At 40.8% G+C, this 15,013-nt stretch overlaps 1 protein-coding gene across 4 annotated transcripts in view; it reads left to right on the plus strand.

The window, feature by feature from the left end:
* LOC135700809 (uridine phosphorylase 1) overlaps positions 1-12,331 on the plus strand; it is an 86,877-nt gene extending 74,546 nt beyond the window's left edge. For 3 of the 4 annotated variants that reach the window (XM_065221465.1, XM_065221464.1, XM_065221463.1), the window contains exons 4-7: positions 9,841-9,978; positions 10,046-10,255; positions 10,320-10,458; positions 10,514-12,331. In XM_065221465.1, the coding sequence (XP_065077537.1) occupies positions 9,841-9,978; positions 10,046-10,255; positions 10,320-10,458; positions 10,514-10,890 (864 nt within the window). In that variant the 3' untranslated portion in view covers positions 10,891-12,331. The remainder of the gene's footprint in view (positions 1-9,840; positions 9,979-10,045; positions 10,256-10,319; positions 10,459-10,513) is intronic. The other variant, XR_010517603.1, reaches the window with a different exon arrangement.
* The last annotated feature ends 2,682 nt before the right edge of the window (positions 12,332-15,013 follow it).

Here is a 15,013-nt window from a genome sequence, read left to right on the forward strand (position 1 = left end):
AATTTTCAAGATCCAAAATGGCCGAATTTTAGCACAATTGTGAATAATCCATAACACAAAATTATGCATAGTTTCATACAAATCGGAGGGAACCTCCTTAATTTCACTCTCTCCGAAAGATTGGCTAAAACAATCTTCCCCCAAGACACCACTTACCTACAACTAATGATTTAGGCGCAAACTCCCTTCCTCCTATAAAAGACGTTGGAACCACTGTGCAACGCACTGATTGCTGACTGTTTAGGCTGGGATTGATTAACTATGTTTTGAAAGCTTTCCTCAAACATTCAAGAGCAGATGCGATGCGAACGAATCAAGCAGAATCCCCAGTCAATCAATCTATTAAATAATGGAATCCGTCAAAATAACGTCAATGTCAGAAGTCACGTGACTGCAAGCAAACTTTTGCCTCGGCTGCCACTTATACGATTCGATTGATCGAATGACGTGCAGAACTGCAATCAACAAAAGAACTTATTTTATAATGCGAATGAATGCTGATAAGCATTGATTTCAAGATGTCTGACTATTTAGCAATAAGCAATGGTGCGATACCCAAACACTGTTTGAGTACCCACTTTAGATTTTAGACTTTAACTTCAAGTCACTTGTGTGAATTCGGAGTAGAAGCTCTGTGGAAAATTCCAAATCCAAGTTGTGAAGAGGATCTCAGGATCCGTGCAAAATACCAAGGGAATAGAATTTTATGGGTACAATTCCAAAGAAATTCTGAGAATAATTTGAAGGGAATTCCAAGGATCATTAAAGGTCATCACGAAACGAATTTCTACAGAATTTTATGGAGATTTTTAATCAAAATTTCAGAAGAATTTAGAGGAAGCTCCAAGATAATTCTGAACAAAATTTCAAGGCATTTCTGATGTGAATTGTTTGAGATACCAATATAAAGAGAATTCAAACGAATTTTAAATAGAATTATGGAAGGAAGGTTCGAAGAAAATCTCAGGATGAATTTCATGATTGTTTTTAAATTAATCATTTTTCAGGGACTCCCAGTGAAAATCTTAAACTTATTTAAGAATAATTCTGAAACAAACTCTGTGAAAGAAAGTGATTCCAAAGGAAAACAGTGGAGCTCGCATCACGCTTCAAATGACTTCTAGCAAGAAAACAAATTAGCGGCTGTAGTAAATCATTATATGAGTGATTTTGCGGAATTATCTTTACACCAAATATTACATATTCTCATTACTGATCATTAAGCAAACGTATCCCATGACAGTTTAAAGCTCACTGCTTGTTTATGATCATTTATTTGATTATATTTTATATTTTAGTGCAATACACCTTTCGTGGAGCTTTCATAGCATCGTAATGTGTTTGTTTACTTTACACGATAGGTAACCAGTTTGGCAGTTCAATAGCCCAAGTAACATTTCAAGTTTTATCGAGTTTTTATAGCATTCTACAAGTCTAAATAACGGTCTACAGAACCTTCATAAAACCCAAATTGTTACTTGGGAGGTAGACTTGGCTCAAAAATCTGCAAAAATAGACGAAAATTTTATTCAGTCTAGGAGTTGAACAAATAGACTGAGTGAATCCAATATTTACTTTCCTCATATTCGGGAAGTTTTTCCTGGACGAGCCTGGACAAGCCTGAAAAAAACCTGGAAAAACAGGAGGCAAATTTACTCATCACTGAGTTCCTGTACTTTATGTAATGTATGAGTTAACTAAACTCAAATTTTTATCGTTCTGATTCGCTGTGTAGAGTTCTCCAAGCCGGATTTCACGAACACTACGCTATAGTATCATTTTATACACACTAACGTATACTGTCATGGTACACTGTAAGAACCAAATATCCATTTATGATTAAAATTTCAGAGTAATTCAGAGGGGGGGGGGGGGGCTACGTAACAATATAGCATGCTTTTTTTTTAATTGGCGCATAAGCTTAAGCTTATATTGAATCCCGAGCAGGGCCGGGCACACTCAGCTAGTATAATATAAAATGGCATCACTGTCTAGTGTTGATGTTTTGCCAATCGTTGCTAAGGATGAATACTTTGCAAGGGGTATTCAACTCTGCACATCCCAATCTGTGCCGAAAGCTAGGTCAAGCGTTGTGCTGAACTTGCCGAAGTGTGGTAATCAAGGTATCAGTCTCAGTAACCTATAAGTTTGGCAACCCTGCACTTATGACTTTTGAGATTGTTTGTTTACATTTTCAAGTCAAGGACGGAAAAAAGTCGTGATAATATTCAACGAGCTGGTTGCCGGTCATCCGCTTCAAGGAAGTTGCACTCCAAGATTAGCCCCTCCGCTAGAAGGAGAAGGGTGACTGATGGCAGAAGATGTCATTCTGGCAGACGTTTGCCAAAACCAAGAACCCAACCGCCAAGTGGAACATGAATCTTGTCTGCAGTATCGTCATGCTACTCGGGCAATGCTGCAATCTGGAAAAATAGGAAGGACTCGACTTAAAATACTCACCGGCGGTAGTAGTAGCAGCAATAAAACTGCAGTAGCTTCCCAGTGTCAGCAGTCGTGGTTAGGTACTAAATTCGTCTGACTCAAACTACTTCGTCCATGGTTTATCCAAATGTCGGTCCAGAATCTCGATACTGGTTGCCAGTGCTGCACAATTTCGACAATACACGGTGATACTCAAAATTCTGCTTTGGTCACTCGTTTGAGCTAACAGTCATCGTCAAGGCAAACCATGTCAATTGTCAGTACCATTTTTGTCAGTGACGAACATGTGCTGATTTGTTTATTAGCTAAATTTAAAATGAAATTAAATGTCTTGAGGAAAACATTCACATGGAGCAATTAAAGTGAACAAGCATCTACGTCCTGAACAGCTTGGATAATAGATAATGAATAATGTGACTCAGAATGCAAGAAATTACCCTTTCTGTTACCAGGTGAATCTTTGTCATTGACGAAAAAATGAATGAGATTTTGATAAAGATTTTTTTGAGGATCAAGTCTACCATTGATTATGTGACAAACAATTTTGTCAATATCGCGCAAAAGTCTGTCAATGACAATGACAAATCTCAGCACTGCTGGTTGCAGTCGTTTGATCATTGCCTCCTCCTTGTATCTGCCTATTGTTCCATCATATTTTTTATCCTTGGTGCTGGAATCGCATATTTATCTCCCTGAAACTGCTGCCGGTTACGATTGCGTTCATTAAGACCGCGATTCAGATTGGCTCTGTTCCTCCGGTGTGGTTACCTTCACAATTCTGTTAGCAGCATCTTTCTTGATATTGATGTTGCCATCGGTGATACGAACAGTTGCGAAAGAGCGTAGAGAGACCTCCACAGTCAATAGAATCCGAGTTCAGTCCATAGAATGAACTGTACGGCTGACTGATTGGTGCACCATCAATCGTACCGGGGTGTTATGCGGGAGAAAATGCAATTGCAGATACATCTGAAGAATGGTAGGATCGTTCGGCATCGGGCTGTACATTATCTCTGCAATGCTCCTTACCCATACAACTGACTCTCGGTCCGGATCCTATGGCCATCGAGTTAATACGTAATTCTAGTTCATTCTGGCCTATTCTGCGGGGCGTGGTTCGTTTGGACTTTCCTGAAACTATGGACATCTCTCAAAAGCCATGTGGACACTCTGTAGAAGTTCATCCCGTAGAAGGCAGAAGGACAAAGAGAATCTCGCCAATTATACAATCTCTTATTATGATTGGGGACAATTTCGCTGGAAAATGGCACTAACAAAAAATTGCGTTCCCCCTTACTTTGAAGTAAACGAAGGTAGCAACGATTGGCAAAATGTCAACACAAAACAGTGATGCCATTTTATATTATACTAGCTGAGTGTGCCCGGTCTTGCTCGGGATTCAATATTAGCTTGAGTTTATGCGCCGATTTAAAAAAAAAGCATGCTATATTGTACGTAGCCCCCCCCCCCCCCTATTATCTAAGGGGCTACCCCCTATGATTATCTCCTTATACCCCCACACTTGCCCCCACATGCCTAATTTGGTTCCATTTGCTTGATTAGTTCTCGAGTTATGCAGAAATTTCTGTTTGTATGGGTGTCTCGAACCATCATAAGAACCTTCCACGGCCCCAAAAACCCCTGTATACAAATTTTTACGCCAATAGGTTCAGTAGATTCCGAGTCTATAAGGGTCAGACAGACAGACAGACAGACAGAAATTCATATATAGATTTTGTGTCATACTTGTCATCGTGTGCCTTGACGCGCCAATGAGTGTGCCACGAAGTGTTTCGGTACAATGTGCAGAATTGATTACCCCTTGATATTTTGTTTACTCCAATAAGTTCGAGGTTTGTGACATGTCACATTTCGAAAAACTGTAAGTATTTTCTGCACCGTGAATCCTTTCAACCTAATACCCCGTTCACATTACAGCGTATATCACATGATATACGCTGTCTTGCAATGAGCACTCATACATCTAGTTTTCACTGGAAATCCTAGGTATGAGTGCTCATTGCAAGACAGCCTATATTACGTGATATAGGCTGTAATGTAACCGGGTATAACATAACTCACTGCATCTAATCTAAACCCCTGCGGCTTGTGGTTTTATCCAGAATAGGTGCTATTACAAGTTCATCCACACTTTCACACCATGGTTGGTTGATAGGGTCTCTTCGATACGGCAGTCAAGCTGGCCTTAATAACGGATTACCTTCAACGAGAGTTGGTCAAATATCTAGAAGATCTGCTTGTCCAATACGACGGTACGGTTCAAAATGCCATTGGCGAAAAAGTTAAGTTTGCCTTTAGTGTAAACAGTTTGGATCATGGAATTCTTAAAAAAAAAAAATCGGTAGAAATTGAACGTCAGTTCACAGTACGTATCTCTGTATAGTCCTGATTGACGTTTAATCGCCTTTCTCTGTCTAGCACACAGGGATCAATGGATTGTTTGTTTTCCCACTAATTTGTTCCCCTCTTGCTTGCACTCCTTCAAATTCAATGGTGCATAAGTGTGCGCCGTTCAAACGTCAAAAAGCTCTATTGGCGAAACTCTTCTGAACGGTGACTAAATTGTGCCGATTGTAGAAGATTTTTTGAAGAAGTCTGTTTTCAATGGTTGTTGAGTAGACTTCCAAAAACAGTGTCTGTAAATAGATTAGAAGCCCTTGAAAATAATGCTAATGGTGCGAAACACGTACAACAAAGCCATAACCGAAATGGGAATGGCCGTAGAATATCCTGCAACCTGCGATGGTCAAATTTTGAAAAGAAGGATACGGCAGGATATTCTATGAGAGTTCAGCTTAATGACCTAGCCAGAGTTGCGACCTCAATCACGATCGTCAAACAGCTGATGGTAGTAACGCTTAATACATTCAATGTGCTTGTCGAAGCACTCTCCATGACCATCCATCAAGTTGCCGAAAGAAGTAAAAAGCAACTGGTGAATGTCGTCTTGGGTGGTGATCCATCACCGATATGATCATTTCCGACAATCACGACAATCTTCTGTGTTCGTTTTGTACCAGTTGCTGCTTTGCTTGCTTATGTGAGTGTGTTGGTGAGTGAGCCCAACAGCTTCCGTTTCATTTTTTCTCATCATCGTACTGCAGAAGTCTTCACTGGTTTCGCTGTGCTTTACATCATCAGCAGCGCGAGTGTTAAGGCCGGCGCACAATACATACGTTTTCGGGTTTTTTGATGGATAATGCATGGGCTAACTGTCAAAAAACCTGAAAACGTATCTATTGTGCGCCGGCCTTTACGTTTTGCCTGTGAGCAGCGACCATTACTGGTGATTGTTGTTTGCCATGGCTCTACCTCTCACTGTGTGACAAAACGTTCTGTCAGCGATAGTCGGTTGAAGCGTTGACGAGTGTCGAGTGAGTATCATGATATTCTGGATCACTGGACCTAGCACCGACTAATCAATAAAGACAAAAAGCTTTGCCGAGGATCTTCCGGTATGGAATTTTTCTCGTTTCTCCTGAGTTTTTCCTCATATATGCTTGCTTGCCATTCAGGCCTATTACTAAACTGACACTAGTGAGGTGAAGAAAGTCACGTCGTGTGAAGTGACTCTCCTAGGTCTATTCTACGAGTCGTGTTAATCTCTGTCACTAGTCAGGTGACAATAGTCACCTCGTGTAAGGTGACTCTCCATTTGATTTGCACGGACGGTCATTTCACTAGTGAGTGACTTTTGTCACCTCACTAGTTCAACTTGTTCATTGCAAGAGGCCCCGGTGCGAAGGGGTGGCCTACAGATCGGCCTGAATTTATAAAATTTGACTCGCTGCAGAGTGAATTTCGGTGTGCTAAGACGTTCTCGCTTGACGACACTAGGCAATTTACTATTCCTCACATGCTCGCAAGTACCTATGGGTGTGCTGATGAACCAACTTCAGTCAACGTGCACATGCGAAGCTTATCTGAATTGCAATTTAAATATATGAAAATCTGAACCCCGAGCAACATCAACACTAGATTGTTGACCAAATTATGAACAAGCAAGTTGAAGTAATCCAGAGATTACGAGCTATCTTATAGCAGGGATGGCTATGAGTCCGATTACATGACCATCGTTCATCGTTTCGTCCGTTCGAGTTCTTTGATTGTTTTAGTTGAAGTGGATTTCAAAGGATGCTGGTGGCATTTTTTCCTCCATCGATCAGGCTACGACTTTGTTTCTGAACACCTGCAAGGAATTAGTAATACAATTAAATATCGAGTCAGAATTTTATGGAACGGTCATGTTAGCTTGAACACCGTATAGGTTTGATAATTTCCAGTTTATCTTCCACCTCCAGTTCCGAAAATGAAAATTTAATCACAACAACAAATGTCATTATAACTTCAGGGTTGCCCACTTCATGGGATATTGACACCTTGATTGGCACACTTTGGTCTACTTCGGCTAAAGCCCTCTAGTCAAAGTATGGACGACTGTCACCACAAAACTGAAAAAAAGCTGTTCCAATCGAGCAAAGCGGTGCATTTTGACGGTTCGATTGGACTATTACTGTCGTGTTTAAACTTCGGCACGTCCGGCACAGCTAAATCACTCGGCACACAATAAGGTGTGCAGAGTTGAAACCACTTGTCTCACAGCGAACAAAATATTTAATTTCACTAACACAAACAAATCGCACCTTCGGAGATGACTGTAGGCACGGATGGATTTGAGTTCATTCACTCGAGAAAAAGTGACCCAAGCTGCGGGCAATGTTTACTAACCATCAACAATACATGTTCATGAATAATGAATAATGAACATTTAGTGTTCATGATAAGTAAACATTGCCCACAGCCCCGTTCCAATATACAATCGATGCTAATATACACCATTGATAATGCATTGAAAGTTTCAATCAAGCAGTAGTGCAATACTTGATTGACGCATATTTAGTAACTTTTACAATGATTGTCGCAATTTAGTCACAGAGAACAGACGTTAAGGCTCGAACTAAATTTCTGTAAAAACTTGTGTAAAGATTCCTATTCGACATAAGCGCCATTAACGGCGACTTCCCCACTTAAAAACCCTCTTTGACAACATGATGGCGCTGGCGACTGGCGTTGCACAACTTACACTAGACACTAAGTGCTGGTAGCGCCAAGTGGCAATTTTCAACAGAAAATGTATCGATGCTAGCGCCAAATTGGCCGAAAGTGCAAACTTTATAGTAGAAATCAACGGCGTAACGGCGACGTTTCCACTTAACTTTACACAAGTTTCTGACCGAGCTTGGACGTATGTTCTCTGTGATTTAGTTGGATCAAACCTAGAGGCTGTTTCTATGCACCACCAATGTAGAGTGCGCTAGGCGATTATGAGAGGAAACGTCAACCAATCCGTTTGTTTACATCAAAATTACAATTTTTACATCTCAAATTAACGTATATTTTTAAGCGTATCTTGCATATTTTCATCGGTAGGGGTCTTGTTTTAGCATTTTTCACGTGTTTGAACGGATTTACAGCTCAAATAATACAACATTAAAAATTCGGAAGATCATAACCACTGGGGTAGTTTTATAAATCTTCACTTTTCTTAACAAAAATATGTGGAAGCACCAGCCGGATCACTGCAAAATCGATACAGGAAACAAAATATTCCATGTGGATGATGATTACAAACACCTGTGATGGAGAAATTAATCAGAAAATGTAAAAACATGTTCCTCTTCCTATGGTTCACGGCGAAAATTTCAGCCCTCGTCACTATTTTGATGGTTCCCCTATTGACCACATGAGGCTGAAACGGTCGCTTAGTTTCTATTGGATTCGCCTATGATCTTCCGACCAGAGTCAATGTTATAATAAGAGTCCCGCCAAGAGTGAAGCCAGAAGTACCAATAGGCCTTTTTAATAGAAACTAAACGATCGATTCAACCTCTGGTGGTGAATAGGAGAACGTCAAAAAGAGTGTTGTGTGCAGAAATTTTTGCTTTGAGACATAGGAAGCGGAACACTTTTTTACTTTTCCTGATAAATTGATTCATCTGAGATGCTGCAAAACTTAATCTACAGTTGAAAAATTTAATTCTGTTACGTTTTTGGAAAGATCCTGCTGGTTTTCAGCAATATTTTTGTTGAGAAAAATGGAAAATTAGAAAAGTTCCTTAGTGGTTATGATCTTCCTGATTTCTTGTGTGTGAATAGTTAAGGTGCAAATCATTTCAGATTTGTGGAAAATCGTACAATAAGACAATTAACGATGGAAATTGGCAAGATTTTGAATGAAAAATGCTGTTATTTGCGTTGGGGAAAATACTTATTCTGATGTAAACAAACGGTTTGGTTAACGTTTCTTCTCGAACTCGCGTGGCGCACTCTACGTTGGTGGTGCATTAAAAAGGCGTATCGAACTGTCAAGCGGGGTACCAATCGAGCAAAGCAAATAAACATTATTGTTCCCACAGCCAGTGAACTACAAGTATTGCATTCATTACTGACAATATTTTAGTAATTTTAGACGAAAAACATTTCTTCGCTTTATTTAGTACATTGCGGTATTTATAAGTTATACCAAGTACTTGATTGAACATTTTTCAGCTTCTATAATTGTTTTTGTCTCCCAGAAGCTCCGTTATCGACATGAAATTGTTCACTTCTAATGGAAAGTCATCGCTAACGCAAAAAAATCTGGTTGCCGTTTACTCTGACGAAAAATAAATCACAAACAGTGCTTGTTCGCAACATTTTCTCTTGGCGGGACTCTTATTATAACATCGACTCTGCTTCCACCCACTCCCGATGGAAATGTACATTGTTTTGAGTTTTGAAAATCGTCATTATGATGTAAACAAATGAATTGGATGACATTTTCTTTAAAAATTTACTAGCGCACTCAACATTGATGGTGCATGGAAAGAGCCTATAGAACAACGAAAAGGCAAATGAATTTAACTGAGCGTTGCAACGCGTTTTTGGAACAAACACCTAATGCAGCGGAATTGTCACATAATGTACTTTTTAACAACACTTTTTTAAACCGAAATTGTAAAAGTTTATCATTTTTATAAGAACGAAAAAAACGCAGCAAAACACTTCATATTCGCAGCGCGGTCTACTTCGATCTCCATACTCTGGCTCTACTCACTGGTGTTAAAACGCAAATCCTAACGGTGATTTCTTGTTGAGTCCCTAAATGGGCGCTACGTAGGCTATACATATACTTCTACTACGAACTTTCAATTACACAAATTTCGGAAAGCAGTGCCCAATTCCACCTGAAATTGCTAATTCATAATTGAAATAAGCGCCCATTTTCATCATATCGAGCAGAAAACATCAAATATCAATGATTTCGACGTGTACGAATCAATCATACTTTTGGTTCGAAGCTAATAATCCTACGAACTTTCCTCTTTTCCGTTACAGTTTGTCTGCATGGGTGGAACCCCGAAGCGCATGGAGAACTTTGCGCACTTCATCATGGACGAAATCGGCTACAAACTCCCCGCCGGCACTCAGCTGCAGGACATTAGCGCCTTCTCCTATCGGTATTCCATGTACAAGGTCGGTATCAGATCAGATCAGATAGATTCGGTTAGATGGGGTATTGACGCCCTTATTTACTCTGCAGGTCGGACCAGTGCTGTCGATCAGCCACGGAATGGGTGTGCCTTCGCTCGGCATTTTGCTGCACGAGATGATCAAGCTGATGTACCACGCCAAGTGCAAGGATCCGATCTTCATGCGAATCGGCACGTGCGGTGGCATCGGCGTCGAGGGCGGCACCGTCGTTATCACTGACGATGCCGTCGATGGACTACTCCGGAGTACCCATGAGATTGTAAGTAGCTGGCTTTTTAGGAGGGACATTGAGATTTTTAACGAATTGTTCGTTTCGTTTTCAGGCCATTTTGGGTAAAATCGTTCACCGTCCAGCCATTCTAGACAAGCGATTAGTGCGAGAACTGAAATCCCTAGCGTCCCAGGATGACCCGTACGATACGATCGTCGGAAAGACGATGTGTACTTCGGACTTCTATGAAGGTAAGAAAGAGTCCGTGTGATTTGAGGAAGCTAACCTGAGAAAACCATTCCGTAGGTCAAGGCCGTCTGGATGGAGCGTTCTGTGAGTTCAGCGAGCAGGACAAGATGGACTACCTCGAAAAGCTGCACGACTTTGGCGTCGTGAACATCGAGATGGAGTGCACCATTTTTGCGGCGCTGACGCACTACGCCGGCATCAAGGCGGGAATCGTTTGTGTGACGCTGCTGGATCGGCTCAAGGGTGACCAGGTCATGTCCCCGAAGGAGGTCATGAACGAGTGGCAGCAACGACCGCAGATTCTCGTGTCTCGGATGATCCGCAAACACCTTGCCCAGGCGGGACACCTGAAAAGCCTAGCGGCGATTCCAAGTGCCATCAAGTCGCCACGGCGATTCAAATTGGTCCAGCAGGAATCGGAAGCGCACGAGTAAAGTGATTTCGGTGTACTTATTTTACGTTTTTACAGACTCCTTAACTTTGAGAATAGTATGACGCCTGGAGCGCAAAATTGGAGTACGAGCGGTTCGGGTCTCGTATGGAAAAGACAACATTACACAGCACATTCCATTTAATTAGCGAATAGTGTCCCTCCCATCCGGGTGCAATCACGACGGCGGGAGGTGATAGATTTTTTTTTATTTGTTTTACCGAACAGGATTCATCCCTCCACTGAAATCGGAGGGAAATGGACAATGAGACGGCATCGTGATATTGTAAAGCTTAGCCTAAAACATAGAACAATACAATTAGTGATTGGTGTTTAGAACAGAACGGGAAAAAAAAAAGTTAAATCGTAATGGCATTCGGTTTCGACGCTGTGAGTCAGCATTCTGCGTTTTTGGAAGATTTTTCGCTTTCAAAATTTATGTTTTTGCAACTCAAAATTGCAAAAACTGGGGTTACTCAGTGCAGTAGAATTTTCTTCACTTTTCCGGGAGAAATGTCAATAAGTGTTTCCAGGAAAATCGAGGAAAAATTTACTCATTTTCTATTATGAGTTACTCTCATTGGCCGTGTGCTAAGCATTTCTACTCGGGTTTGCCAATTTATCAGACAAAAGTTGGTGGATCGATAATGAAGGAATTTTATAGGGTGTGTCGAAAATTATGAGTTCGAATCGACCCGTGTAATTTTCTACCCTTGATTTTTTTACATATATGGAAAATTCGCTGGTAAAAGAAAACGATCTGAAATCTGAATCTGAAATTATTTGAAAGATATTTACCATTACCTTTACCATTTCATTGTATTTCTATGGTTGATGTTTTACGGGATTTTATCTATGGACCATTTTTTTTTTTTGTATTTAGTGAAGCCGAATCGAATTGCTAAAGATTGTGGATACTAAAAAAAACTTTGTGATTGCTTTCGGGTGATGTTGATATGTAGGAGCATACATGATTCTATCAGCAAAATTGCATAATTTAATAACAAATTCAAGTTTTTTAAATGTTACATCGATTCACCAGTTGCTGATAAACTAACCTCAAAAGAAACAAATGTTTAGTGATGTTCTCATGAATGAAAAAAAGATAAAATCAGTAATGCAAAGCAAGCCCCGGTAGCCTCCACAATGGCTTCTGTGTTTTAAAATAGATATGTCAAACAGTCATTCTTTTCCGTTGTGCTACGATCGATGGAATGGCTTCGACAATTTATTACCTTATGCTATGATACAATAAAACAAAAACAAAATCATGAAGAGAAATCAAATCGACAACGAGTTAAATGTGGACCGCATTGATACAAAAATAAGCATATATTTTTCCATGTTGTTCAGTTGATCGTTTACTGAGAGTTATCTGGTAGTTGTGTAATATTAATCTCCTTATGTGGGAGCGCAAGCGGTAGCAAATAGCAAATACATAAAAACATATTAATAGCCTTCGATATGCATACAAGTTGATACACAATTTAGCAACGGTACTACTCGGAAGTGGTATCTGCGCCTGTGAAGTAGTGTTTTAAAAACAAAAATTCGCCTATTGTTCCGTTTGAGAATTAAAAAAAATCACAACAAACAATGGCTCTAATGAATGCATTTACTACTGCGTCCCATATCATTTCATTAAACAATCAATGGTTGAAAGTTAAAGAAAATTACTCAATATATCGATTTGGTTCTGATTTTCGAAAGACTAGTTTTATTATAGAAACGCATTACTTCCTTAAAGGAAAAAAAAGTTATACAAACTAATCTAAAGAAAAACAAAACTGAAATGTGAATTCACCGTCGTCGTTATTTAAAAAAAAAAAATACTATACTGAATGTGGAACAACACTCTTATTACACTTAACTATAAAAATATTACCTTCTCTAAAATCGTTCTTTGAGACCCGTCGTACATGAATACACTCATAAATATAATTGACCATTGACTCAATTTTTACAAAGAACAAACAAAAACAGGATATTCATTCATTGAATGGTTGAAATTCCTTCCTTCTGTACTTTTGATTGTACGTACACTGAACATAGAAAATTGATAAGACCATCAATATTGAGAAAGAGAGCGAAAGGAAATCACCCATTGTGATCATCGTGTGTGGAGAGAATGCACAATGAGTTGATACCTGTTGAGCGAAGGCAAACGTTCTGTGTAAGATGTACAAATCATATAAACACAACTAAATATATATACTTATTGAATGATTTGACCAAAACGAGGAGGCGAATATTTTTAATGTGTGTCTGAAATGTACCGAAATGCCGTTCAATGTTTTTTTTTAATCCGGGTGATTCCTTTCGTATGGTTCAAAATTGGATAAAAGTAGCAAAGCACGTTCCGCAAGCCTTTGTCAAATTCTTCAGTAGACTTCGGATCTGTGATCTGAATTAACCTTCCAGCTATAGTTGAAGATGCTAAGTTTCAAATAACAGGCTTAAAGTACTTCCAAATATAAATAACATTAATATAACCAGGTGTAAGTTAGTTCGTTTAGGTCAAATTCTTAATTCTAAATTCGTTTAAATACCATTGCTTAGAACTAAACTTACCACTAGACACATGCACTTAAAAGTATTTATATTAAAATCCAAATACTAAAGTCAATTATATATAATCTTTTTCGCACCACCCTATTACCTGTAAATCGATGTCGGCCTTTGACATGTGCCTCATATACTCTCACTGACCCGGGATTATCACAATAGCCTATTCTGTGATAGCAGACCAACACCAGCTTCTCTGGTTCTCTGGATTGTAGGTAGTCATCGAGAGTATAGCAGACGGTAGGAGCCCAATAGTCAAGATGATGGATAACCAGAATCATTCCAGTAATCAATCCAGTGATCAAGTCGCCAAGGAGGCGACCGGGAACCCATTCGCGAGGGGTGGTCTTACGACATCTCCCCCACCCAGTGATCCGAACAAGGACACCAAGCCCTCTCTAGGATGCTGGCTATCGCGGGACAACTCGATGCCATCATCGAGTTCACGAGTACGCGGAACAATATTGCGAAGGATCTCAAGCAGGCCTTGAGGGAGCTCCGTGCAGGAGTGAATGAGGCCCAGGACGACCATGAGCGGCTTAAGAAGTGACTAGAAGTCGACGAGAGGGCGAAGTTGAAGGAGCCAAAGTCTACCCAGACGAACGCCTTCACCTTCGCAGGTAACAGCACGGTGGCCAGCGAGGAACTCCGCTTTGCCGTGACGCATGGGCAGAAGCGCGACCGGCCCTCGCCTGTTAAGGGTGCGGTACGCCCTAAGAGACGAAAAGCCTCTGCCCTGGTAGAGTGCGTGGTAGTGGTTTACCAGTCCAATGCAGCAGTGGACGAGTCACAGAAGAAGTCTGAAGTAGAAAGCAGCGCTATTGAGAAAAGTGGCGGCTCCAAGCAGGGCGAAAACAAGGGCGCTCCCCCGAAACCCCCGAAAGAAACTGCCCCAAAGAGCAGCACTGCCCGGAACAAGGCGAAGGGCGAGGCTCTCATCATCAAGACGGAAGCGTCGAAGTACGCGGAAGTTTTGAGGAAGATGAGAGCGGACGAGCGTCTTGCTGAGATGGGCAGCAACGTGAGGAGCATCAGGCGCGCTCGTACTGGTGAGATGCTCCTGGTGCTAAAGCGTGGCGCCAAAGACCAGCTTACCAGAAGCTGGCAGAGGAGGTCGTTGGTAATGGGGTGCAGGTGAAGTCGCTAGGCTCGACAATCACCATCCAGGTTAAGGACTTGGATGAGGTGACCGAACTCGTCAAGGCGCTCAGGGAGCAGTGCCAAATCGAGGTACCACCAATAGCGATTACTCTGAGGAAGGGATTTATAAGATGGATAATAACTAGGTAGGTCATGACTTTTCTTACACATTTTCTGCCAGTTGGTGAAAGGTCATTTTTGGATTCAGCTGCTGCAAGGGTAAGTTGAACAATAATTAGCTGCGCCGTGGGTGATTTGCCCACAGCTAATATCGGCGGATTTTTACATTTCTGGCGATCCTGCCAGGAGACGAACCTGGAATCTTGGAGACCACCGATAGGTAATAAAGGGCAAATCATCCACTTGCAAGGAAAATTGGAAATTTGAACGCGACCGGGACGGCCGTTCTGAGAAAACGAGTG

Source organism: Ochlerotatus camptorhynchus, unplaced genomic scaffold, assembly GCF_037179485.1.
Source record: "Ochlerotatus camptorhynchus isolate MF236.1 unplaced genomic scaffold, CSIRO-AGI_Acam_v1.1 ptg000142l, whole genome shotgun sequence".
Classification (NCBI taxonomy): domain Eukaryota; kingdom Metazoa; phylum Arthropoda; class Insecta; order Diptera; family Culicidae; genus Ochlerotatus; species Ochlerotatus camptorhynchus.